The sequence below is a fragment of the Psittacula echo genome, assembly GCF_963264785.1.
Source record: "Psittacula echo genome assembly, chromosome: 20".
NCBI classification, from domain to species: Eukaryota; Metazoa; Chordata; class Aves; order Psittaciformes; family Psittacidae; genus Psittacula; species Psittacula echo.
Window position 1 is genome coordinate 7,632,870 of NC_137756.1, and position 27,413 is coordinate 7,660,282.

The following is a 27,413-nucleotide window of genomic DNA, read 5'->3' on the forward strand; positions in this document are numbered from 1 at the left end:
TAATTCCAAGCACTTTAATGCCTGTGGACCTGATTCTACAGTCAGACTTTCAAGATGAACCTCTGGTCCTTGCTGGACTGTGCTAGGAGTGTATCACTGCTCTGGTTTCCCCAGTTAGGAATCCTGCTGCTCAGGAACTAGCTCTTCATCTGGGACCAGTATCGCCACCTTAACATGGATTTTGCAATTGGCAAGAAGTGCAAAATCAGGCTCTTTGGGGCAAATGGGCTTAGGAAGGGGCAAGTGTCTATCTCTGCTCACCGGCACTCAATGAAACACTGGCCAATCTGATCCTGGAGAGTTTCCTTGATGCTGAGCCCCTCCGTTTCTCTCAGCTTGTTTTTGATGGGTATCTCATCATCTCTCTCCTGGATCTCACCTTGCAGGCCGTTTACTTGCCCAGCATCCATCTGCAGAATACTCATTGCCTTTAACTGAGGAGGTAGGCTCTGAAAACAACAAGAGGAGAAAATAGAATAGATTAATTAAAAGAAACTTAGTATGAACTGGAAAGCCAGGCTGACAGCAAACCTAAGCTTAAGCCTTAATTTCTTTGCAGTAAGCCAGGAAAAATCCTTGTACTCATGAAACTTGCCAGGATGCACACAATGGTCTATTGTTAGTGTTTCAGCATTAATTAACAACACTGCAATGTACAAAGCCAACCCTTCCAGCGTGGGATCCTAGGATCTCAATGAGACAGGTGAGAAAGCTGCTGTTCTGCAAATGCCAACTTTATCCATGTCAGAAGGGTGCCAGAGGGTTTTTAATTGAATTTCCAAATGTTTGGACTTCCCATTGGTACGTTTTAATTAGCCAGCATTGTGTTTAATTTGTTCACTTCGATTTTTATATGCACTGCTTGGTCACTGGTTTCCTGGTATTTTGTTGCAGCTGGTCCTATTCCTGTAGGAAATCAACTTCCCTTGAGGAACAACAACCACCAAAAAGCAAAAATAACCCCCCGAACACTGTAATAAAAATCACAGCTCCCCAAGTTTCCCATGATTTGATAACCTTAGTAAGAAATGCTCCTGAGCCAGCTTCAAGTCTTTCATTGACTTCTGCTTTGTGATTGCTTTTACATGTGTAGTTTGGGAGAGGAAAATGAAAGTCTTGCTGGTATGCAAATACAGAAGCATGAAAAATCCCACCTGTGTGGGTGGTCGGAACCTTGCATTTTTAGTTTGCAGTGGTTGATAAAGCTGAGATGCTCCCAGTGTTTTACGAGCTGTTTCTACCTTGGCAGTATAGAGAATAATCTCTCCTAAAAATTGACTTGTAAATTAGCTTTGGGGTTTTATTTGCAATTCCAGAAGGAAGTTTTTCCCACATAGTTGGGAAGTTCTAATCATAGCCTGATAGTATATGTCAGCTTTAAGACTGGAACAGATGATAACCTGGTTTTGTAATACGGTGCAGTTTACTCTTCAAAGCTGGTGACTGACATATAGGTGGCAGCATATGTGAACAAAAGCCTCAGACTGTTGCTTTGCATAAAACCTCTGTACAGTTCTGCTCTTGCCTTCCACCTTTGGAATGTACAGAACTGGTCCTTAATCAGCACATCGCAGCCTAACTTAGGAATGCGTTCTTCTTGCTCTGGTGATGTATTTTCTAGTGTGTTCCAAGCCCTAATTCCAGAGGTCTCCTGCAAAGACGAAAAAGCTTCCATCAAAGGCTGGGCCAGCTTACATTTAAGATCTTTCTCTGTGCTTCAACCAGGTTCCAAAAATCACTAACAAGTGCCAAGCAAGTTTGGTTTTGGAAAGCACACAGTGGGATTGCACACTGTCCAAAGTAAGCGCAGAGGCCTCGTGCAGGAAGGCAATTTACTGCTTTCCCTGCATTTGTAATGTGTGACTTGTCAGGGCCACCAGGGAGAAGAGATTCAGGAGGTCAAAAGAGGAGCAGCACGCTTCTGAAAGGCAGCTCCATGTGCTCTTTTCCTGAATACATCATAGAATCATAGGGACCTTAAAGCTCATCCTGCCATGGGCAGGGACACCTTCCACTAGAGCAGCTTGCTCCAAGCCCCTGTGTCCAACCTGGCCTTGAACACTGCCAGGGATGGGGCAGCCACAGCTTCTCTGGGCACCCTGTGCCAGTGCCTCAGCACCCTATGACCCAAAACGTTGCCTTTCACCCTGAGATGTCACCTTCAGTCAACTCCCATTTTCCATGAAAGTTGTTTCCGATCTTCACCTTCACCAGCACCTATTTTTACTCTTCCTTTGTTTTTCAGCATCCTCTCCCTCACTAATGTCAAATGAACCTCAGAATAGCCAGATGTGACGATGCTTTCTCAGGGCTCATTTGGAAACCAGAGGAGCACCCACGAGGCCTGCTTCCCAGACTGAGATCTAGAAACAAGATCCCTTTTCCTCTAGGCAGTTTCCTATGCAACCATTTGTTTCACTGCAGCAATGCTCAAGGGAACTGCTTCTTAGAGAAGTTCCCATCAGTACTACTGCCTAGAGGTATTGGTAGCAGTGCTGCTACTGAAGACATGAGCCAGCACAACTCTTCCATGTCTCTGTATACTGCCTTATGTCTGCACTTGAGTCATGAAGCTGGTGTGGACACAGGTAGTTCTAAACCAGCTGGCTTGGATGCTGATAGGAACAAGGCTATAGAACACGCTCTGGTTGGCAAAATCCAGCCAAGCCCTGAGTAAATACTTGTGCAGCACCTGCCTGAGCACCACACAGTTATCAGTTTATCTCCTGATATACTGAGCTGCACTCAAAGCCCTAAGGCTGAAGTACAGACATAACCTTGTAGAACAGCTTATGAAAAGAGCTCTGTTGTATTTGCCCTTCATGTTTTTGTCATTTTCTTTTCCAAAAGCTGCTTTCCTACAAGAAAATAAAAGGAACAGGAACCACTCCTACCAACAAGAGTCCAGCTGCCCACCTTTGACAACTCACTGAAGGAAGTACTGAATGGGAACAGGGAAAACTGGTAAGATTGTATTCTCTTTTGGCCATCTTTTTTTCTAATCCTATTCATCTTTATGTTATTAATATTTTCCCAAATGAAGGTACATGGAAAAGGGTTTATTTGCATGGAGGAGAAGGCATTCACATGGCTAATGTGAAATGTGCTGTTCCTTGATTGTTTCCATCGTTGGGAAAGCAGAGCTGGCTCAGACCTAGACAGGCAGATAAACTGGGGAGGAGGATAAAGTGTTTGAGAGGAGCCAACAAGATAAGATGATGGAGCAGGTATGAAAGGACACTTGATCTGAGCAGCAGTTGGCATTGCCAGGCACGCTGTTGCAATGAGTAGCAGAGAGATGCATTACCAGCAAATGACATCCTCTGAAGCTGGTGGGGAGAGCTGCCAAACATAGGGCTCCTCCTGTAGTGGAAAAGCTTTGGCAATAAGATGCTCCAGCTCAGATGCGTGAGGGAGAGCATGAACTGAAGAGCAGAGCTGGCAGTGATAAATGAGTCCTGAAGGATCTGTGGCTGTCTAATGTGGAACATACGCACCGCAGCCTGTTCTTGAGTGAAGGCCAGGAGGCTGACGCATGTCAGGAGCCAAACACTGGCTCCTGTTCTGGGGGAGGAAGAGGAGGCAAGCACTCAACAGCAGTGAGGAAATGCTGCCATGAGGAGGCAAGGTCAAAACCTGGGACTAAGGTCTTCAAGCACTTTTGCATCTTCAGAGACAGCATCTATATGACAGCCTCGGTGGAGCGTTTGTTCTCTTGTCAAGGAGCAGACATCAGAAGAAAAGGATGTCTGAAAAAGCTTTGGCCACCTTAGGATGCAAGAGAAAACAGGCAGCGGAATGGCAGGAGGCGTGCCAAGGCAGATGGACAGTGTGAGACGATGGTTTCAAACAGCTCCAGCAGGAATGCCTCCGCTCTGGCTAGTCTATGACCCATGCTTTCCAGTGTTGTAGTGCTGCACATCAACTTTCCATGCGTCCACATGCTTGTTCTGGAGAGTTATACTGAGACAGCATGATGAGTGCTGCTTTCATAGCCCTCTACACTTAACATGCACGTTAAGGAAGACAAAAGCCAGTTTATTTCTAACATCACTTCTCTCAGCGCCTCTGATGTTTCTGCTTCTGAATCAAAAGGAGGTATTTGACAGTGTAAGCCACTAATAAATAGCTTTTCCTTGGGGGAAGAAGCATTTTCCCATCTTTAAGACATTTCTTTGGCCATGTGAAATTCAAATTTGTTAACTTGCCCCACAAACAGCAACTCATTTAGAAACAAATTACAAATATTAAATGGAGACAGTGAACTTGATAATGCAATGCTGCCCCATCAGTTGTAGAATAATGCATCTTAATGAAGGCTTCCCATGTGAATAAACCATTATATTTACAAGCTTTTCACAGTTAATGACCCAGAACTGGATAACGAAACTCACATTTTTAGTGTGGTCTTCTGTCAGCAAAAGTATACATATTAATAATTGATGTTGCTGTAGAAATGGGGCATAATGTGAAGATCCCTGAGTTTGTGGGAAAATAGGACTACATGGTCCATTAACTTAAAATGCTTATCTAATGTTTGATAGGCTTTGTCTTTAAAATCCTTGTTTAAATTAATAAGGCAAAATGGACATTTGTCTAAAGCAGAGTTTTATTCTAACTCATCAGTCACAAGTATGCTGAAGGGAGTGCTGCAAGATTCTTCTGCTCCTTCCTCCCTCCCCCCCTGTCCTCCACACAAAGAATTTAGGTTTCCTGAAAGCAAAAGACCCACCAGTAGAAGCATGGGAGAGGTTCCCCCCACCTCCCAGGTAAGCTGATGTGATGGAAGTCCCTGTGGATATCCCTTTTGACTTAGGAACCCAGTTGCACAGACCTCTCTCCTAGCCTGTCTTCCTGCTTAGTCAGCTCAACAGCTCTTTCCAACACAGACTGCTTTATTGTTCATTATAAAGCACTTAGAGGTGTGCAGCCTAGCTAAACATGCTTAAGGCTACAGTTCTGCATATAGCAGGTCCCATGCTGTGGAACTAACTGCTCTTCAATTGTTCCATTACGACTGCACTTACAAGGAAAGATGGTCTTCATTTCAGTGAAATAAATACATTTCATTTTACTTCACGTTTTAAGGCTAGCATTCATATTATGTCTGAAAGGTAGATTTACTGCAGCTTTTATTACTGGGTACTTAATTTAGGGCAGTGTCTTGTCTTAGCCCTGTAACAGCACAGCTAAAACACACGCTGCATGGTTTTATGGGGCTTCTTCAGTAAATGTTCTGCTACAGAGAGGATTGTCCATGATCTTTTGAAAGATATACTAGTTGTGTAGCATTTTGCTATAGTTTTTCAGTACTATAGTACAGTTTGCTTATCTGAAGGACTTTATTTCCTAAGCAAAGTAAGTAGTTTTAAAGTAACTGGTTTTAGTGGTCACTTCCACCAGTAGTAAACATGAGCAAGTAAATCCTTACTAGTCGACTACAAGAACTTGTCACCTAAGCAACTGGGGTGCTGTTACTTATCACTGTTATTCTACTGGCTTTTAAAGTGTGATGCAAATTATCTTTGCAAGTTTGGTTCTTGCTTTTCTCCATGTATTTTGTCTGGCTGTGGGAAGGAATGTGTTTTAAAGAGGTCTCTTGTCTTCTGAGGACTGTATTCATCTAAGTGCCATGGTACACAAATGGTGATAGCCACATCAATTATATGGCTGAATTCCTAAATTAGGCACAAAAAAAGGCACAACTAAGCAAAATGTATTGCATTCATTAAAGCTTCTCTACTATATGATTCACTTCAATAGGCTTTGCCAATTAAAGTGTCATATGCATTCAAACAAAGCATTAGTAGGGGAGGCCTTACTGGAAAAAAATATTAAAAATGGCTGTTTTGTATAATATATATTTATAAAACTATTGACACGCAACACTTTCTATTAAGATAAAGTGAAGCTGAAGTGAAGAAAACACATTCATGACTGTGTAAGTTTATATAATGTTGGTTATGTTTATTTCTGATATTATACCTGGCCGTGCTGTTAAACTTCTATTAACAATGGCAAGCATGCTTTGGACACTGCCAGGCAGTGATTTCATTCTTAGTGTGACTCCAGCCAATGAAAGCCAAATTATGTAGCAGCCCAGAGTCCTCCTATTTCCAAAATAAGTAGGTTTAAAATGTCTATTGAAAACAGGACAGATTGGTTATCACTATGTATATACGCATTTATGCCTGGTGAAATAATAGTAACTTTGTGCTGACATCTGAAACGTCATCCAGGTTGCAAGTAAAACAAAAGTCAATCTTCTGCTTCATAAAAGCAGGCCTGGTGTGGACCACTGCTGGAACTGCCCATTTTCAAGAGCAGAAGAAACCTTTTCAATGTCACTCACTCGTGGAGTTAGCAGTTGGTTAAACCCCATCTAGTATTTATGTAGCTGCAGTCCGTGGTGTTTACACAGAAGGCTATTCTGGGAAATGCTGATTTTCTTCCCTGACTGGATGAAATGAATTATATTTATCAGGAATTCAAAGCACAAGGAGTGTTTGGTAGACTGTTTTCTCAGATATAAATAAAAGCATTATGCCTAAATTAGGGTATGTTTAAAAGAGGTAAGAAGGAGAGAACAGGGGGTTGTTTTTGAGACCACATAGATCCTTTCATGTGAAAAGGATTATAGAGTAAGGAAGAATGAATGGTGGAAATACTACGTGGGAAAATCAGAAACTGCAGGTATTGTGCCACTAACTCTTTGGTAAGGTCTGAAATCACTGAATAGAGCAGTGTGAGAGGTGTGTTAACTATAAATCAATAGCTGCATCTGTGAGACAAGAAGGCCCTTATGTGTGTGTGTGTGTGTGTCCAAAGCACGCAGGGCTCATTCCTATGAATTGTTTAAGTATGTAGATCACTCGGCTCCAATGGGATTGATTACTTGTGCTCATTAAGAGAAAATGAGCAAGGGGGTATCCAGGCCTTTGGACTACTCTTGTCTCAGAGTTGTAACAGTAGGTTAAGCCCCTAAATAGGGATGGATTTCGTGTTGTCATCTTGTATTCCTTGTTCCTAGGCTCCTCCTACCCTTCCATAAATCAGTCTGACCAAAAACTGCTTATCCTAACATTTTACGTTACAAACAGCTACTCCTCTTCCCAGTAGGCTGTGTTCTGAGATTATAAGTGTAACTTCCTGCAGGGGCTATTCTGTTAGTAGAGTGTTAGGGTGAGTGCTGAGTGTAGATCCACTATTAGGCTCGGGCTGTTTTGCAGCACGTTGAGACAAAGCAGTTGCCAAAATCCAGTTCGCACATCCAGTTACACCAAGCTGATAGCTAGTTTGCACCACAGCAACGTGAACCCATCATAGCAACCTCTGACTGGGGTGTTTAGTGATGGAGAACTTATAAATGCCAGAAACAGACAAGTGGAAGTATGCCCCGGTTTATAAACTGCAACAATGGTATGTTGTAACTGACCTTTCAGGGTAAAATAGAGCAAGGAAATATGGGGTTTTGAACAGCACAAGCATGTTTTCAAGATGATTTAATGTGTTGTCTTGCAATGTCAGTGTGGCTTAAACACAGCCCTATGCCTGGAACTGTGGTTACGGTGGTCATGCTGGAGCTGGTAGTAAACAGCATCGTGGCAGCAATGTGAGGAAGATCAGGAAACAGTTATCAAGATCTATGTGCTCTTAGTGAGGCTCGCTTCTCTTTACAAATTAAACCAGTATTGCAAATTGTGATTTATTGGGGATTTAGGAAAACATGTGCTGAGGGAATCATGCTGTTTCTGCAATTAAGCTTTAATAAATAATAATAATAATGAAGCTTTACTTCTGAGCCAAGAAAAACCTCTGGAACATAGGCTTCTACTCTGTCATCAAGCAAAGGATGAAATAGAATCAAATTCCAGAAAAGACACATAATCTTTTCTGAAGCAAGTAGACAGCAAAGAAAATAATACTGAATTAAGCAAGAGACTTGAGCAATTCTTGGTGTTTCCATGTATTTCCATGGTTTTAGGTCTACACAACTGAAGTTTTCTAGATAGGATTATTTGGAACTTCAAATGGACTCTTTTTGCAAAGTAGTCTTTGTATGAAAGTAACACAGACATTCTTAAACCAGCTATAATTATAAGAGAAATGATACTTATTGCAGTAAAAGTCAAGTCTCCTTTGGGATGGGCCTGGAATAATGGATGGCTGGGTCTTCTCATTTATCTAAGTCGTGCAGCATTAGAAAAGCAAATTGAACATATTTACACATGAAGATCTGTGGTCATTTTTTAGAGGCCTGACGTGATCATACATCAAAGGGACTTGACCTTTGGAGCTTGCTGCCTATCTATCAGTGTGAACCGGTGTCTGCCTGCCACCCGCTTCCTTTGGACACCACAGAAGGGAATGCAGCATGGAAAGTAAAAGGGAAACCCAAATGGAGGATATAAAAACACTGGTAAGAGGAACAGATTCTTTTTATTCACAGGTATAAATTTTTTTCCCTATATTCTTTGATTATTCACTTGATAAAGAGGAATGAGTCAAAACGCAGAGCTGCAAACATCAATTCTCTTGCTCCTGAATGGAGGTCAGGAAATGAAGACATTATACATGTTTTGTTTTAATTCCCTTCATCCCTATGATCATATAGGTTTCCTCCTCAAACCAGGCTATTTACATTCTACTAAGCAGTTACTCCTACTATCGGCCACCATGAAAAGAGTGCTTGGCTGTGAACCCTCCAATAACTGACACCAGACTTAGATTTCCTTCCTAAGACTCTAGTTTTAAGATTCAGCAGAAACTGTAATGGGATTTGCCAGGAAACAATCCCTTGTTTTGCTAAAGATGTGATTTCTAATTCACTTTCAGTACATCCCAAATATTTACCATTTTAGGTCTGTGCTAGTTAAAATCTCTGGGAATCTTCTTTGTCTTACACAGAGAAGGTAGCCAAAGCTCTGTTCAGCTATGCTGGCCACAGTTACTGTTAATGACCAGCAGATACTAAAGACAATAATCCATAAGGTGTTATCTGTATTAAACATGGCAAAGCTTAGGTTAATGTACATGTTACTTCCTGAAGTTAAGATTTTAAGGTCATTCTTAACTGATGATACATATTTGTCAGATGTATGCTATAGGTACAATTAGTTGTCATAAGCCTATAATGTAGTTAAGGGCAATTCCATTGCTGGGCAAGAAAATAATACAAATAGTCTGGGAGAAGCAGTAACCATGTTTTAATTCAAAATTAAGTTATTAGTTTAATAATTTAAGAACTGCAGAACATGGAGGTATAAATACATATACCAAAAATAGAGCAGTGATAAATGTTTCTGTAACGTGGTGCTGTGAAGCAGCTTTACTAGAGCCCTTGTAGGGCTACTGGAGTTGGAGAGCTGTGAGGCTTGACACACATTAGTGCCTAAAGAAGGCAGTGGTAGCAAAAGAAAACAACTGTGAAGAGTTTATCCTCTTTCTCAGGTACTTGCTAGGAAGGAATATGTTGGTGGGAGGAGGAGATGTGCCTTCTCCAAGAGGTTCCTTCTGTAAAGGATGCTTTTTGATTTCTTTCACCCCATGCAATCTAACTGACCATGGAGAGCTGTTCACTTCCCTGTGCTTTTGCAGTATGAACATCAGGAATATTTTGATGGACTTCTGGAGATACTGCTATATTAATATGGCAGTTCTTAGGTCCCTTTTCCCTGCTCTTGATGTACATATGCAGTGGCTTGCAAAAAGGTCGAAGAAGATTTTGTTGCTTTAATTCTACTCCAGAAATAAGACAGCTCAAGTGTATTGGAATTCTGACTTAAAAAATGACTAATCAAATAGCCTTGCTCTGTGTTCAGTTCCCTAGAACCTGGGGCAGATTCTACACTGCCTGTTTTCGCATCTGCCATATACATTGGAGCATGTGTATATAGCACAAAAGCATGCAGCGTAAGACAAATAGCGCTACGTCTGTGCCATCCATCATCTCAGTTTAGTTCTGTATTCCTTAGAGATGCCTTTAAAAATAGGAAGAATCTTAAAACTTAATTTCTCATCTTCTGCTCAATTATAGAAGCCTGAAGAGCAGACAGACTGTGTCAGTTTGTGTTCTCCGGGCAGCACTACTCACCATCCCCAGAAACACCATTTCCTCCTCTCTCAGGTTCTCTGTTTTCTTGCGCTGGACACATCCACGCCAAACCTGAGTTGTAAACAAAGCTCTAATGAGATAAATGGGTCTTGTCACAGCTTCCGTTACTGTGGCAGCCACAGGAAAAAACAAATAGAGGAAGGAAAGGCACAATATACAATTGAAACTATTGCTCTTTAACAGGTTGCCATCTGCTATTTCTTTTTTAACCAAACCCTGAGGTTTGTTATCCCCTTACTCTGGTGGATGTAGGTTTTTAAACACAAAGTGTTGAGACTTAAGATTTAGACTGAGCTCCTCTTCTCTCTGACTGAGCTGAATTACTCGTGTAAGGACTCTGAATTCAACAGTGATCTCCTTTTGCCATCTTTTCCAGGTATGGAATGAAGTCTTTCCCCAGAGATCACAGGAAAAGGCATGAATTCTCTGAGACGCACTGGATTGCAAGGGGGATGCCAGAAGGAGCAACTGAGGTCATAAAAATCAGAATGGGAAACCAACATCTAGGTTATAAAGTCATCGTGCATTGCCAGGGTAGGACTGTTTCTATTTGGTCTCCCATCTAGAGACCTGTCTCGTTTTGTGAAGCAGTTTAAGCGATGTATGTCACCTTGCTAGGCACCCTGGAAGCTCTCATTACGGAATGCTTTCAATCCTGTGAGCTGTGTTTCTGTCTACTGCTCTTCTGAGCAAAACCTTGTCACTTGGTTCTGCCAGAACACTTGTTAAATCAGAGATTTCACCTTTTGAATGCGAGTGGCAGCATCATCTGGACTCAGACCTGTCTTGATCTCAACTTTAGGTTGTTTTGCCCTCTTCTCTGCAAGGTAAATTCGCTTCATGTACGCTGCTCGACAGCGGCCTTGGCGAGCCCGTTCTGCAACCTGGATAACTTTAATGGCTTCTTCAAATGTCATGGCCTCGACGGGTTCCTTCAACAGCACAGCCAAAAAGGAATGGTCAAAGACAAGCATTAGAGTTGTGTGTTCTCTTAATTTCAGTTAGCAAAGGAAAGAATAAATGACATCTCTCGTGGAAATGCTCTAAGACAACAGAACAACCATCTATCACAAACAGCAGTGATTCCTGTCCTAGTGTTTTCCTAAAATACCTTTGAAGTTTGCTATCTTGAGATATGTTTTTTCTGAGGACCTTTAGGAGAAAGTGAGCTTGATGAGTTGATGCGTGACAAGGAAAGCCTGATGCTATACTGGGAAGCAAGAATGGCTTTGTATGCTTTATGTATCCTGCTCAACTTTATCCATTTGAGAAGAAAAGACACAAAGAACATTAGGTCTTTCTCCCGTTAAAAGGAGAAATTCTTGGGCTATGGGATATCTTCCTTACACTTCTCTAAAGGGATGGGTCACTGGGTGTGCGGCTGGGACCCCAGCTCTCTTGCTGAACAGGACAGGCTGTCCTGATCCAGCCCAGGCCTGGGCAGCCTAACCTAAGTAGAAAAGGTCTGGGGTAAAATAGAACAGCGCAGCTGGAGAGAGGGACTCCCCCTTCTCAATCCTCAGTATCTTGTTAACCCCTCATGCTTCCCATGAAGCAGCTGATTATTGTCCTTTCTTGACATTAATCCCCCAGTTGGAGTCAGTTCAGATTTAATGCTTCTCTATATATTGTGTGGTGCTCACTGTGCTATACTTTCAGCAGGGCTTTCTGAAAGAGAATTACATAGAAGCAAAAGTGACCTGCAGAGCAAACTCCTCTGATGAACTCAGCTGTGTTCAGTTTATGTTTGACTGCTTGTAACAGCACTGCCATGGACACTGAAGAATACCATGGTCTGTTACGCAGTTCTTAGGAGTTCCTGAGTGCTTGTGGCTTGCTATGGTGCATGCAGAAGTGCTGACAGCCCTCCAGCAGTCCCAGTGGTGACTGGCCTGGAAGGGCAGCACAGGACACTGGACCCACACTGTGTGAGATTAGCTGTGTTTATTGAATCCTGTGTCTCTTGGGGCATCTTGGCAAGGGAGCCTCGTGCTCCCAGGTGAGCTGGCTGCACATCAGATAGTCTCATCTGTATTGGATGCTATGCTGAAAAGGGGTGAGAGCAGAACTGTGGGAAACAGAAAGGCTTCCAGATGTAATGTGCTGGAACAGAGGATCTCCACAGGCCATCAGGCTACTAAAAGAGCAGAGACTTTACCCAGAGATTTACTGTGGAGGCCAAGAGGACTGCAACTGCCCATTAAAGTAATCTAGCAGAGAGCCTGTGCTGTCTCTGCAGCCTGCCTCTGTCTGACTGATGCTGTTTCCTTCCCTGGGAACCTTCTCTCCATTGCTTTGTGGGATCAATCCATAGACTTTCACCACCAGCACAGTTACTGGTGGAGAATTCACTGGTTGGGGCAGTGCAGCAATTCGACCAAGTGGTCTGATCAGGGACTGCCTCTTATGGCTGTAACATCTATGAATCAAAGCTGCCGAGACCTGTAGGCACAGTTGTTTATTTTGAGGGGTTAGCCCTGACTGCTCGTAGGCAATGTGCTATTTCCAGAAGGTCAGAAGTATATCAAATCCAGAACAGTCTCCACCAGAGCACTTGTGTACTTCTATGTAATGGCTTTTGCTCTGCCAAAGCTCAATCTTTTACTCCTCCTAGCAGCTGCAGCTCTGTAGCTGTACAGAAGAGACTGGAGTCATTGTTCAGAGGTTATAAACAACCGAATGCTAACACTTACGCTGACCTGAACTCCGAGTTCTGCCTGTTCCAGTCAGGAATCCTGGTTCAGTCAAACTTAAGCCCAACTTGACTTCAGTAGAACTTAATTACACGATGACAGCTACACAAATAAAGCACCTACTAAACTTGGTCCAACTGCTGCCCTTTCTCTGACACTCTCACACACATAAAGCAGAGTTGATTCAGTCTTAACCAGAGTCAAGATGTGAATGGATATTATTAGACAGGAAAAGTAAATGTGATTTTGGATTTGTGCCTTACCTGTAAACAGATTTTTACTTCCTAACTGCTATAAAAGTACTTTTAATGTCAGTGGTTTGTGTGTTCAGGCATGTGTAGCTATGAACTAAAACAGCGAAGCAGGTTAACAGGTAGGTATGTGCTATGCTTACCTCTGCTTGCAATCCAGCCTCAAGCAAAATCTGATCCAGGATTTTCTCCCTCTGCTGCAAGACTTCCAGCTGCTCTTTAATGAAATACCTTGGGATGGGTACTTCTAGATCTTCCTAGAGGAAGAAATGGTAATGAGATGTTTTTGAGAGCTGCATCAAAATCACATTACTTATTAATTAAACACCTTTACAAAGCAATGAAATTGGATTGAAATTGTGGAATATTTTGGAGTGTTGGGAATTTGACCTCTGGAACAGCTGCTGAGCTGTTACTTTGCAATTACTTAAGACCTAATTCAACCAAACAAATAAATCAACCCAGTTTCTGAGCCACAGGAGCGCAGAAATCTTTCTTCTTATAATGGCTCATTACATTATCAAACTGTTAAAATATTTGGCAAGGTGGACGGAAATTTCAACATGATTCCCACCAAATGGAATACCTCTGGTTCTGTGATCATCCCACTTCTTTTTTTAATCAACATGAACAATAGATCTATTCTCTTGCCTTTTTCTTTTAACCATTACAAGGAACTAAAGCACAATCCTATTTGTCTGCAGGTATTTCTCTGTCTGTGACTGTGATGTCTGTGACTTCTCCAAATAAGGTGTGATCAGAAGTGGCTTTTACTCATTTCCAGCATTAAAAAGCTGTAACTGATTCACATTTCTACTGATCCTTTCCCGGCAGAGCTTCACTCTTGCTGAGAAATGAAAGAAGACACAGGCAGCCAGCCTCCCCCAGCAGTGAAGATGCTGCAGTGACATAACCTGTTCTTTGTGTTGCATCGAAGACTGGAGGCAAATCTTCAAGAACAGTTACTGGCAAGTATATTTCTTTGAGGGTGGAGTGTGTCTTCATAGGTCTGGTTCATACTCATACCCTGTTCTCTATACACTGTTTCAGGAGCATTCACAATATCTCCTCAAGCAAATTATTTATTATAAGGAGGGATGAGGAGACAGGCAGTGGTTTCCCTGTGATGCTACTCATGAGGAGCTGCGCAGTCAAGTTACACAATGATTTGTCCACAGGTATATGTGAACACTTGGTCTTTTGCCCAAGGAGCCTAAGACAGGTACAGGACTTGATGCTGTGCCATCAGTGCTCTCTGTTCTGTCTGCTGTGGAAACTGATGGGCTTTGACCTGCTCAGGGAGACCTCTGACTTGCTCCTTTGCAGCCTCAATGCTTTGGTGTGGACAGATATGGACGAGGAAAGCGCTGGCTGTAAAGGAAAAGCACGGCTCCTGCCTTGACACAGCCACATGGTAAATGTGCTGCCTGTGAACTCCAATCTAGAGCAAGAATGTGCAGGGAAGACTGTGGCCAATGCAAACAGCCTCTGTGAACTGCCAACTTAGAGATCTCATTACCAGCTCCTTCAGTTGCACACTGTGCAGACCAGTACATCCCTGTTATGGCAGCATAAGAAAGCTTCCAAGTGGGACTGTGTTTATCCCTGTTGATTTCAACAATGCAGAGGTCTGGTTTGCTGATGTTTCTGAATGTTTGCCTCGTTAAGCTCTCTGTTTGCACCTTCTGACATCCTTGATTGTTGATGGAAATTATTATACCTTGTACTTTAACAGTGCAAATCACTCTGTGATGGATTACAAACCAGGCATAAGAAATGAAGCGGTTTGTCTAGACACCCTCACATGGGGAGAGAGGGCTTTTACACTGCTGGGCAGCAGTGTGTGACGATTATCTCTGACATCTAACCTGGGCTTTAACTACAAGTGATCCCAGACTGAGACTTTTACTGACTCTAAAGATGAGATCAAAGCCACAAGCCTGGCGCTGGAAGCGGTGGGAGTGCTTCTCTTCATAGCCTCTCCTTGGGGCCCAGCATAGAAAAGTGAGGCTTGTGGTGTTTATCCTCAAGTCAAATTTGCAGCATTTTAGCCACTCCTGGCTCCACGTGGGATTTGGGTATCCAAATATCTTTACAGTTTCCCCAGGAAATGGAATGACCGGGTGTTGGGAGGCAACTGTACAATAACATGAGGCACAGAACTAAACAAAGCTGAAGCTTGGCTTTACACTGACATAGTAAAAAGTGGGCTGTATCACTGCACAAGATATAAAATGAGACTACTCTGTTGTGTTCTCTGCCCACAGTCACGCTGGATTTTAGCCCAAGATAATACAGTGAAAGGAAGGATCAGAGATATTCTTTCTGGGCAGATTCTTCAAAAGAAACAGAAGTTATTTGTCAAACACTGGCCAGTAATTTTGGGTTTTAACCAATAATATATGATTATTTTATGGAAAAACCCCCATGTAAATCTCTATTCCCATCTACTATGGAATAACGTTTGGAAAAGCCTCAAATCTCTCCAGTGACCCTGTTTTTTTGGTAGGAGACAGGTTATAACAGATGTCAAACATGACTTTTCGACTTGCCCATCTTTGTTCTGCAGGGGGATTTAATGCTATGTCATGAAAACAAAGGGAAAGAACTTGCAAAAACTCATGGCAATGTCTGTCTGTCTCTATTTGCAGTGCAATAGGGATGCGGTTGCAAACAGAAACATGTCTGCAAGTCTCAAACCAATGTTATAATGATACTGGGCATTCATCTCGCGTTATAACCGGGATCTGGAAAAAAGCTAAAATTCAAGCTCCGACCCTGATTTTAAGAAAGCGGCGGTACCTGAATGTGACAATAGATGGAGCTGTCTGCGAGAGAAGCAACCTCCCTTTTGCTGCTGCTCTTTACTACTGCATTTAGAGCACAGCTTCAAACCTTTAGCCTTATTGGCATCCTCGTCTGGTTTAGCGGGATGGCTGTCAAGGGCCTGGACACTGAACATGCCCTCAGCTCCTGCCTCCTTAGCAATGAGAGACTTAGCTCAGGTTTCTCATGTTAGTGGTTTGTGGTACTATGAACTTGTAGCATTACCTGTAACCTCTGGAAGATGCCTGGGGCCAGGCTGATTTTACAGTGATGCAAAAGAGCAGACCGAAGTGGACTGTACCTTCCTTATCAATTCCCCATCTTTTACATAATCCCACATCCAAATCAGGCAGAGCCAAACTGCTGATGTTAACAGTGAAGCTGTCTAAGTTCATACAACATCATAGAATGGTTTGGGTTGGAAGGGACCTTAAAGCTCCTCCAGTTCCAGCTGCCTGCCACAGGGAGGGACCCCTTCCACTGGAGCAGGTTGCTCCAAGCCCCTGTGTCCAACCTGGCCTTGAACACTGCCAGGGATGGAGCAGCCACAGCTTCTCTGGGCACCCTGTGCCAGCGCCTCAGCACCCTCATATTGGGACAGATGCAAGAGAAAGATCTACAGAGCCTGTGCTGTTATGGAGAAGCTGAAATGCAACACATTCGCCAGGCAGATCAGCTTTTAAAATCTTGCTCCAATATATAATGCTCATCATAGACCAAATATGCTTTGATGTTTAACAGAAAGGCCATAATTCCTGATCACCCAGTACATCACTACATCACTTGGTGGGACTTCACAGACTGCAGGTAAACGTGACTATCTTTAACATACAGGCTAGGCAAAGTCCCTGTGAATTTGCCTGTTAACAGAGCAGACCTACCGGGAGAAGCTTTAGATCTTCCAGGATATTATCAATGTAATGAAACTCTGATTTCTCCAGATCCACCATCTCTTTTTTCAGCTCCAGGATCCGGCCGATCACACCATCCAGCACTTGCCGAATCAACGCCCGCTTCTGCTGGTGAAGGAGTTGGTTGTGGGCTGTCTCCAGGGTGCGGAAGATTTGCATGTACTTGATGTAGGAAGTGGCTAGCATCCCGAATACTTTCACGAGGTCCTGCTCTGGCTGGAGGAACTCTTCTCTTTCTCTCTGGAGCTGGATGTCGAGGTCTTTCTGGGCATCTCTCCACATCTTATTGTAAGTGCTAATGGAAAAGAAGAGACTAAGTTAACCTGACATGAAAGCAAGAGTCAGCACACAACGGTGCCAGGGCTTGCAAAAAAGCAAGCTGGAAATGTGAGCCATTACATTTATAAAAAGATTCTGACTACAATGTATTTAAAAAGAAAGCCTCAGCAGAAGTGTCTGGTTTTGATTGTTTTCAAAATAGGAATCTTAAAATGCTGTTTTATTAATGGGAGCTTAAAAGTTAAAAGCTTTTCATCTTCACCCTTAATGTGCTCAAAGCATCCTTCGAATGCTTGAAGCTACATCCCCCTATAGTGCCATGAGTTTCATTCCATTGTGCTAATAGAGAGGATGGTTTCATGGAAAAGGGGTGTCCCCTCAAAGTCCTTATGATGGGGGAAGGTCTGGTTTAGGTCCCTGCATATGTGGGATGAGGACCAGTTGATGTTTCTGAAGCATGTGTTGCTTTTCTGCCTTTCTGAAGTGGTTCTCAGGGCTCATTGTAGGGTAAGTGCTGTGTTGGTGCCACTGTTAGAGTGGAGCTGTGGGTGTTATTTCAAATGTGAAGTGAGGAAAGTTATTTCTTTGGTAGCCACTGCTGCACTCCAAGCAATTGCTGAATGTCTGGTCCAGTGGCTAGAGGACTATTTGAGGTCTGTCACCTACCTTTGTTACCAGTGTCACTTCCAGAAGTGATAATGCTGTTTATTTGGTAGTTTTGGCAGGAATTTAGTAGGAAAATTCTTCCCTGTGAGGGTGCTGAGGCGCTGGCACAGGGTGCCCGGAGAAGCTGTGGCTGCCCCATCCCTGGCAGTGTTCAAGGCCAGGCTGGACACAGGGGTTGAAGCAACCTGCTCTAGTGGAAGGTGAAGGGAGTTGGAACTGGATCAGCTTTAAGGTCCCTTCAATCCAAAGAGTTCTGTGATTCTATGAACAGGTGGAGCTCTGATGTGATGAGCATGCACTGTGGCTTGTCATGGTAAAAGCAGACCAAGTGTAGAATATAATGGGAAATCATCCTAAAGAGGCAAGAAACGAACTCTGGGCAAAAGAGGGTTTTATTCATAGAAGAACTCAAGCAGCAGATTTGTCACTGATAGGTGCTAACATCTGTGACAGTGAAAGACACTGTTAGATCCTGTTTTACTTCTGGCCAGGTAAAGGCTCTCTCTTGGGAGTGACAGACATCAACAACATCTATCTTACACCTTTGGCAATGTTTCTCTGATAGCAAAGCTGAGAAGTTTGTTCTGCACTGAGCATCAGTGATGCTGGGAGAAGTTGATTCATGCTGTCAGGTTTGCAGGACGAGGGGAAAACAGTGGGCTAAGGTAACAGGGAAAGGTGACTTCTCTTTCTTACACCTAGAAATAAAGGCTGCTGGCCTCAGTGGTGCAATGCAGACTCATCCACCAAACTATTGCTTGGTGTTCTTAGAGCCTGTCAAAGACGGATGAAGACTAAAAGGCTCTGCCTCCATTAGATGAGCTTTTACAGCAGCCCTCTTGCTGGTCTGAGCAGCACTGAGCAAGTGCTTGTGTATTAATTCTGACAAGAAATCTGGGCAGCTGTTAACATTGCTTATGCTAGATTGTAATTGCCTAAGTGGGAGCTCTGTCAGCTGATCTTATCATTCCCAGCCTCAGAGAACAGAGTGACCCTTGTGCTGCAGGAGGGACCAGTGCGATGGATGGGAGGACAAACTCCAGCCCACAAGTGCCCTGAGTCGGGTGTATGCAGCGCATCCAGGATGCTGATGGGGCTGTTGGGACTCCCTGAAGCCGTCAGCAGAACCACCACCAACCTGAACCCTGCTATTGAATCTGCACTGTTAACATTAAAGTGCACATTATACTTTTCAGCTGACTTGGGTTTCTGCAGGATGCAGCTGGTCCTGCTTTTCCTAATGCCTCTGCAGCCCACCCAGCTCTTTCCCCTTCCTTTTTCCCTATTTCGTTGACATCCCTTTGCACCACCCAAATGATTAAATTGCAGCAATTAACCCAGGTGCAGGAGATACACAACTTAAAACCAGCAGCGTGGAGAGGGTTGGCACAAACATGACCAGTGTTAGCTTTGACCTAACAGCTCTGTCAGTGAATCAATGGCAGGTTTGTCCACTTCCTCTGCAGTCAGGACGCGGAAGAACGTCTACTGGTATGAGGTTCAGGGGGTTTTCCAGCACAGAAGGAAACAACGTGGTATTGTACTTACGTAGCTGTGCCTGCTCACAGGCCATTTGGCAATAGGGAGGCTGTAAATCTTGGGGGAAGCCTAGCCCTGCACGTTTACAAACAGCAGGTATGCACAGGTTGAAGTGTTCTGAATGCAGGTTATTGCATGGCGACAACAGATTGTACAAGAACCAATTCCATGATTGTCCACTCCAATTTACAATAATCTCCCTTTCTGCCTCCTCTGGCTGAGGAATGTCAAGTGGTTCCTCCTGCTGAGCCAGCTAATATCCAGTTTCTTTTTATATTTCAATGAGTTTTTGAGGGAGGAGGGAGACAGAGTGCTCCAGCCTTCAGAGTGTGTTAACATCAGGCAGTATAGATGGAACATAATTGTTTCCATAACGCATTAGTTTATCGGATAAGCATTAAGATGATTGCAAGCACGTTGCTGTGGGTCAGATGTTAAGACTATGGATATTGTGGTATGTTTGGAGCTCTTGCAGCAGTGATGTTCAGTGTAAATGAGGGTAAAAGAAGGGACAGGCCCACTGGAAAATGAAGTACTGACAGAAAAGAGTTATGAGGAGCTGCTAGATTTTCCCATGTACCTGTTGCAGTCAGAGTGACTGACACCTGGGGGGGACGTGGCCCTACTGCTTCTGTTTGTTAGGCATGTAATGGGAAACAGCAGATACTTGATAACTGGGAACAGATAAGTGCAAGCAGCAATGTGATTTGAGTGTTCCTGTGGCTCTCCCTGATTAAAAACCAGAGGACACATGCACAGCCCTTTGCTTCCCCTCCCAGAACTGGATTAAAATCATTATTTCAGACTTCACTGGTATCTAAATGAGAATCCTTCAGGACTAGCCTGAAGGACTGGATGTGCTTGGTGTTTATAGCCCTTTCTGGCAGAGCTGCTGTAATCCTGAGGAGCCCTTCAGCTTTAGAGACAACCGTGTTCAAAGGGTAGTCAGGAGGAGTAACCTGTCTTCAAGGTTACATGTCAAAAGCAGAGAACAGGACTGATGCTCTGTGCCTGTCAATCAGACAGCGTGTGACCTCCAAGTCCTTACTTGTATTTTTGCCTATTTGCTCAGTCCCCCTTTGCATTAAGCTGTAAACTCCCTCAAAATTGCTTCCACACGCTGAAGGGGGAGTACAGAACAGCCTTGAGCACACTGGCTTTTCATTTACTGTTACTGATTCATCTAGTAGGCTCGTTCCTGTTCTGTAATGGGTAGGGTGTGAGCTGTATCTGTGCCTGAGGATGATGCTGCATCAGAATTAGATTGGATTAAAGCATCCAACTAGCCTGTAGTGCTGACAACCAGCACCACTGAGCATAATTTTCCTTCTCATGGCATAAGATGATTAAATCCTGGGAAAGAAGGATGTCTGTCTCAATCTTTGCACGTGTATAGCAGTGTAAGTAATGCCGCAAATTGTCATAGCAACTACAAAATAGGAGTGTTATGGGGAAAATAAGCAATGCTGTAATGGGATGAGTTAAGAACACATAAAGTGACTTAACTCCAGAGCCCCTAGAGTGCTTTCTGGCAGCTTAAGGCTTGGAGGGAAGGTCAAGGCTTTAACTCTTAAAAAAAAAACTCCCTTCTCTTCACTCCCATGAAGTAGAAACTGGGTCTAAAACAAGGGCTGAAGAAGACTCTTGCCATAGCAGGTTTCAGGTTTGAATCTCACTTTTACTTCTCAAAATAAAGCCTGATCTCTTTATTTAGAGTGAAGCTTTTAGGAATGGTTTTTTCCTGCTCCAGTTATAAAAAGCTGTTTAAAATCCTGCCAAATTATACATTGCCTCTTTTAGTATTCCAGGGCCCTCTAACTCTGCACTTTTGTTTGACCCATCCATCTCTTTTACGCTTACTAAAATGGTCCTGAGGTCCAGCTGAGGTTACCCTGCCTACTTGTGCTGAACTGGTTTTGACACTTAAGCATGCTCTGCTTGAAAGGGTTTGTGCTGAGCATGCAGACTGTCCCTCAGACTACTCAGGAGCCAGTACTGGAGCCTGGCACCAGTGAGGTTACCTTTGTGCCTGTGTGGTTTTCCTTCCCCCTTCTCCCCACAGTGTCTCGGTGTTTTTACTTGGCTGCCAAAGGGAGCTATTCCTGTTATTTCAGGACATGGCACAGTTTGCATTCCAAGTTGTGTCTGTCTCTGGGTTTGTCTATGGACTGAACCCAGGCTGCTTTGATGCTTGTTTTTTCTGGGCTGTCCCCTGAGGACAGAAATATCTCTCACTTTCATATGCCAAGCATGTAAATGCAGAGCGTAGCACTGCATGTGCCCTACTGCTTTGCCTGCTGGATGTAAAGAGATGGAAGGGAAAGCATCTGACTGACGTGGGTCATCTCTCTTCACCTAACATGGAAACTCCCATTTGATTAAATGAGCTCTAAATCGTGTTTTAACACATTTCTGGAGCATTTATGCAAACTACCTGCGTTTCTGAGGAGATTGGGCTGTGTTAAGCCATAGAATAGGGTACAGAGAAAGCACTGGTAGGGCTTGTGAGAACAAGGGAGTGTGGAGCAGGGATCTGCATGCTGGAGCAGGGCTTCCGAGGGCACAAGGAGCAGAGGGACTGAGACGTGGGTCTGGCAATGAGGAAGTGCGTGTATGGGCCAGTCCTTAGGGAATCCTCTAGATCCTCTGGGCTTGACAGGTCAGCCATTGTGCTAAACCCTGGGCAAACAGAGGGGAGGGAAACCCTGCCCTGCAGCCTCTGTGAAATAAAGAACCAAGAGACAAAGGTTGGGAGGGGAAAGTGAGGCCCCAGGGGAAAAGGGGCTGCACAAACGCTGCTGCTTTGCTTTGGTTCTTTCTTCTCTTTCTAAAGATCACCACACTTAAGATGACTGCTGGCTTGTTGGGGTCAGCAGTTACCTGTTCCCCTGCTACAACCTGCTCAGGTATTGCACTGCGGGACTAAATATATGATGGGAGTAGCCTTCTCTTTTTTTTTAATCTTATTATAGACAAAGCTTCTCTTGGCATGGAGAGGTGTAGACACAAAGACTGGTGTGGCCTTACAACATCAGTGACTGAAAGGTGGTCTGAATGAATTCCTGATGTAAAAGCCTTTAGCGTGGACTTCGAAGCAGTGCAGACTCGTGGTTCTGAGCTTGGTCAGGCTTACAGCTATGCCAAACTTCTTAGCTGGTGGTGAAGGTAGGGCTGTCAGATGACTTTTTAAGCAAGCTTGCTCTAGCCATGATGTTTTACAGAGTTGGAAGTACTTGGGGTAAAGAAAAGGCTTTGTTTGTGACAGGGGAAGAAAACATACAGCCTGGTGGCATTGTTAATGTGACCAGCTCTGTGCTTCTGTCATCTCCAAGTTCAGTCTGTGGTGCTATGACAGAAAGCGAATAGGGGATAAAAGGTTTTATGTGGCATAAATGTGCTGGGACACTGCAGGGAAGGTGAGGGATGGCAATGCCAAACCCAGCAGGTCTCAAGCACCTTCTCTGGCCAAACTCATGGCTGTTTTGTTACAGGAAGACCTTGCAAAGTGATTAAGTGACATTACTCACGGCTGAGCTTTGGTGTAGCCTGTGCCGAGGGCCATCCCTCTGTCAGGCTGCCCTTCTGTGGAGGTAAGGAGGAGAACAGCAGCCTCCTGTCCTCTGCACGAAACACGAAAGGATGGGGAAAGAGAGCTTTGGTAACTCATGCAGCCCTTGTGTAGTGCTACTGCAGCAGATGCTGTGCTTGGGTGCTGCTCTACCTCTGCTAGGATCAAGCTTGAAGCTCAAAGTTAACATGGTCTGTTCAGTTTCTTGAGAACTGTAGCTGCTTCTTTCACTGTTTTCCAGCAGAAATGCTGCTGGGATATTTCCACTGGCAATGCCTGACGGAGACAATGTACAAGTAAATGCACAAGATCCTTCCCTACCTGCTCATTAAGGATGAAGGGAGGCATGAGAGGGAGTTGCAGCTTTAGGTCTTAGTTGTGATCATTTGGATTCTGCCTCTGTTTTCCTGCTTTAACATAAGCAAGACGACATGCTAATGCTTACCAGGGGTGGGAAGAGGGGCAAAGATGAATCCATGAATGCTTGAGAGATGTATGAGAGAGAACATGCTCGGAATGCCCAGGAGGAAGCTAATAATTGTGGCGTTTGGATGGAATTTGAAGAATATGGCCTGGGGCCAGACCCTGAATGAGGGGATAAAAAGAAATATTCAGCAACAGCCCAATAGCTGAATGAGGCTGGGGCCCCATGGGAAGAAAATAGGATGTGATCACAACGTAAGAAACTGCATCGTAATGCAGCCACGAAAAGTGGGGGAGAGAAGAGGGGATTAAAGTTGGATTGGCATTTTCTTACACTGTGGTTTTGCAACCTCATTTTGTTCATCAGAGCTTTGAGCATGCAATACAAAATGCACAGGTCTCCTTTGGCTGCTTCTGTCAGAAGCAGAAAGGGAGATGCTAAAGATCTTGTCTTAGGTCGATATTTAACCACAGAAAGTTCTATTTGTGACATGAGGTGGAATTTTAAAGCGCTTTGATTGTTTAAAGCCCCTTGGTGGCAGTGGCAAACATCCTGTAGCTGGTTAAAACCTGGTACTAGTGGTAGCAGCACCAAGGCTCAGCTTTAATGTGGCTGGAGTAGGACTGTGAGGGCAAGTTAAGAAATCACTGTTCCTACAGGTCAAGTAAATGGTAAACAGATTCATAGAGGAAACACAGCAGGAACACATAAATGCAAAGCCATCTCTGTAAATCTCCTGCTCAGTGTCCGGAACAGAGTGTACATCTGTATGCAAATGCTGGGGTTTGAGTGCTTTAGGAAGTGTGCTACGTCCAGCACTTCTTAATGAACCTCACAGCAAATGTAAGGGGTACTACAACTGTCCTCAGAACATGTCAAGCATGTCTGAATGCTGAGTTCTCCTGTGGCTGGCTGCTGGAGCTTACTGACCCTAAGAGAATATAACTGAGTGCTCCGAGTGTCCTGCCTCTGCCTTAATGCAAAGCTATAGCAGTGGAATAACACTCTTCTGTGAGCTTCAGACCACAGGGCCCTGAGGACAATGAACATAAGCCGGTTGGAAATACTGATATCCTAGCCATGTAGACTCACGTGTAGTGTGACTCAGTGCTGCAGAAGATGCCAGTATGACCACTCTGACTTACAGTGCGTGAGACAACCACCCCGCACGCACACTGAGTACATTTGTATGTCCAACCGGCTGCAGGAGATGCAGGCAATTTCTCTGTGGTAGCAGCTGTTCTTCCAGATGTCTAAAAAGCAGCTGTTTACCTCAAGCTCAGAACAAGAGCTATGTGCTGTGTCGCAGTTCTACGCAGTACACAGGATGTGACTGTACAGCATTGAGAAATCACTGCTACAGACTCGACTGGGACTTACTGATGTGCCTTTCTATAGCATGAAGTCTGTCTGCCATATGACATGGCAACATACAGTCATGTTGGACTAGATGACCTCTGAAGGTCCCTTCCAACCCAAACTATTCTATGAGCCTATGGAACAGTACCATCAGTAAATTACTTGAGAACCGATTCAGCTGAGTCTTGTACTAAACTATCTTGCTCTGCAAAAGGAAAGAGAGGTCCTATTTGGTAACTACTGGTATTGATTACAACTCAGCTCTGTGCTGGGGAGGAATGCACAAGGCTCTGAACAGTAAAAGGATAACTTTTCTAATGCATTTGCCAGCACTGTCAGCCAGAACCATTTAAAAACCAGGAGAGGATATTGAGATTAGACAGTTAGGAAGAAGTTCTTCCCTGTCCTAACTATGAGAGTGGTGAGGTGCCTGTGGCAGGGGGTTGGAATTGGATGAGCTTTAAGGTCCCTTCCAACCCAAACCTCTCTGGGATTCCATGAAGTTAAGGCTGTCTATATTTAGGTAAGAATTTTCTACTTTTTATTTTCCTGATGGTTTGTGACCATTTTTTATTACATTTTACTCTTGGGTTTTCTTAATATTTATTAATTCCAGATTCTCAGGTGGTAAAGCCTGAATCCAGCATGGGGCAATAAGTAACAGCACAAACTGTCCAGCAAACTTGGTATGCTGAGGTACAGAACACTGCAAACAAACCAGTCCAGCCTGTTGCTCCACTCAGGCTCTATAGAAGCAGAGATTGATGAACTGGTGTATATTCAGACATGTATTTATGAAGGGCAGGATTAGCCCAGCTATAAATGTCGTGCTGTGCACAGCTATAGAGTGATTCCAGTTAAGTGAGCCAAGTAGCATCAATGTCAACTCGGAGTCCCTTACCGGCATTACTACCTCGTTTGGAAGCAGAACTGTGTATAGTTTAGTCATGTGGTGAGGAGATGTGTATCATGTCTGCATGGGTTTGCTGTTTAGCACTAGCAGTGCTGCAGGAAATGCTGAAGAGCCCTGTCTATTAAACTGAGTTAACAATGAAGACAGGGTGAGAGAGTTGGGCTTGTTCTGCTGGACATGGAGGCAGCAAACTGCAGAATACTGAGGGATAATGCCATAAAGGATGCTCACAGTTAGGTTCCCAACTTTGTAGTGCAATAGTAACGTAGGAAGCAATAGCAATTCTTAATAAGGAGGCTGGGTGTCTTAGTAGTGTTTCTGGAGAGATGAGCATGGCTCCCTGCAGTCACTTTGATCCAATGCCATCATCAGGGTCTGCTTATTGCAAATAAACTTTTAAGACTTGTACTGTGCTGACAGCATAAGGAATTCATTACAGGGCGAAAAAACCCCACTTTATTCAAGTTTTCGTCTGGGAAAGGGGAAAAAGTGGTGCTTTTGCAAGCAGAGAAGGGCAGAGTGGGTAGGAAAGGTACGAACAGCGCCCTAAACACCGCCGAGGTGAGCCGATGCCTTGGAGCGGCTGAATATCCCCTCGTGGGAACCCGCGGGCTGGCCGCGGCCGCGCCCCACCGGACACGGCGCGGCGGAACCGGTTACACGGCGTTCGCACCGGCGGAGCTGCGCGGAGGGTTAAGGGGATATGTGTGTGTGTGTGTGTGTGTGTGTGTGTGTGTGTGTGTATTAGCCCCTTCAGCCGGGTTCCGCCCGGGCACCTGCGGCCCCTTGCCCCGCGACCCGCGCTACTCACGCCTGAGACATGGCGACGCGGAGCCAGCACCGGTCCCCGAGGCCGCCGCGGAGCCCACACCGGTGCCGAGGCCGCCCGGAGCCGCTCCGGCCTGGCCCCGGCTGGCAGCGGCTTGTCCGAGGCCCGGGCAACCGGACGCCCTGCGCGGGCCCCGCCGTTACCGCGGAGACGGGGCCACGAGGTGCGTGCGCGTTATCCCCTCGCGGTGCTGCTGCACGGTGTGAGTAAGGATGGTCCCCGTTTCATCGCGTTTTGTCTCTACTTTTTCTTCTCCGAGCACCCACAGAGACAAGTTTTTAGTGGTTTTCCATCCCCTACTGCCTAAAAGCCCGGTTTCTTATTGTTTGTGGGTTTTTTCCCCCTTGCAACAGCTGGAAACCTGCCTCGTGTTCTGTATTTCGTCTCCCAGTTTCATCCCCGAACTGAGCACATCTGGATGCCAGGGGCGGCTGGGCAGTGACCGCCGAGACGTGTGTCTCCATTCCACCTATGGGTACTTCACCCTCCTAGCTGGATGTGCTCCGGGTTTGGGTTTTACAAATATTAGCAATGGGGGAATGGGAGCGTGCTGTAAAGCAGTGTGTAAATCACAGCCATCGCTTCCGAGCCTGGGTTTGATGGGGGGTCATAGAGCTGGTTTGCTTCTCTATAAATGCTGGCAGTGAAGCTGGAGTTGTTTTAAACACTAATTGTTTTAATTCATTGTTTGTGTGCTGGGTGAGAAGCATCTGTTGTAGGGCATTAAAAGGCTCCTTATTGAAAAAAGGGAAAATCAAAGCTAGTGAGACAGGATTACAGCACATTACAGGGGTTTGGGGGGGTAAAATGCACTCCTCCGAAGCACGAGTGGGGAAGGGGGAAATGGAGCAGTGTGGGACAATGAGTGCTCTGCCAGCAGTCACATTTTAGCTATAAATCTCAGGATGTCTGCATTCCTTTGCTGGTTTTATTTATTTATCCCCCCCCCCCCCCCCCCCCCCCCTTGAAGCCCCATCTCACATAATTAAGTGAGAGTCTTGGCTATCAGCTTCTCAAATCAAGTTCCTAGCCCCCATGGCT

The 27,413-nt window shown here is 44.5% G+C and overlaps 1 protein-coding gene across 1 annotated transcript in view; it reads right to left on the minus strand.

Moving 5' to 3' along the window:
* The window catches only part of DRC11 (dynein regulatory complex subunit 11), a gene marked incomplete at both ends in the record, with an annotated part of 93,075 nt that extends 67,538 nt beyond the window's left edge, over positions 1 to 25,537 (minus strand). Inside the window, 9 exons of the mRNA XM_080632072.1 lie at positions 262 to 449; positions 10,094 to 10,165; positions 10,858 to 11,046; positions 13,202 to 13,315; positions 16,766 to 17,090; positions 22,807 to 22,861; positions 23,001 to 23,123; positions 24,417 to 24,582; positions 25,532 to 25,537. Coding sequence (XP_080488198.1) covers positions 262 to 449; positions 10,094 to 10,165; positions 10,858 to 11,046; positions 13,202 to 13,315; positions 16,766 to 17,090; positions 22,807 to 22,861; positions 23,001 to 23,123; positions 24,417 to 24,582; positions 25,532 to 25,537 — 1,238 coding nt within the window. The remainder of the gene's footprint in view (positions 1 to 261; positions 450 to 10,093; positions 10,166 to 10,857; positions 11,047 to 13,201; positions 13,316 to 16,765; positions 17,091 to 22,806; positions 22,862 to 23,000; positions 23,124 to 24,416; positions 24,583 to 25,531) is intronic.
* Positions 25,538 to 27,413: the final 1,876 nt, after the last annotated feature.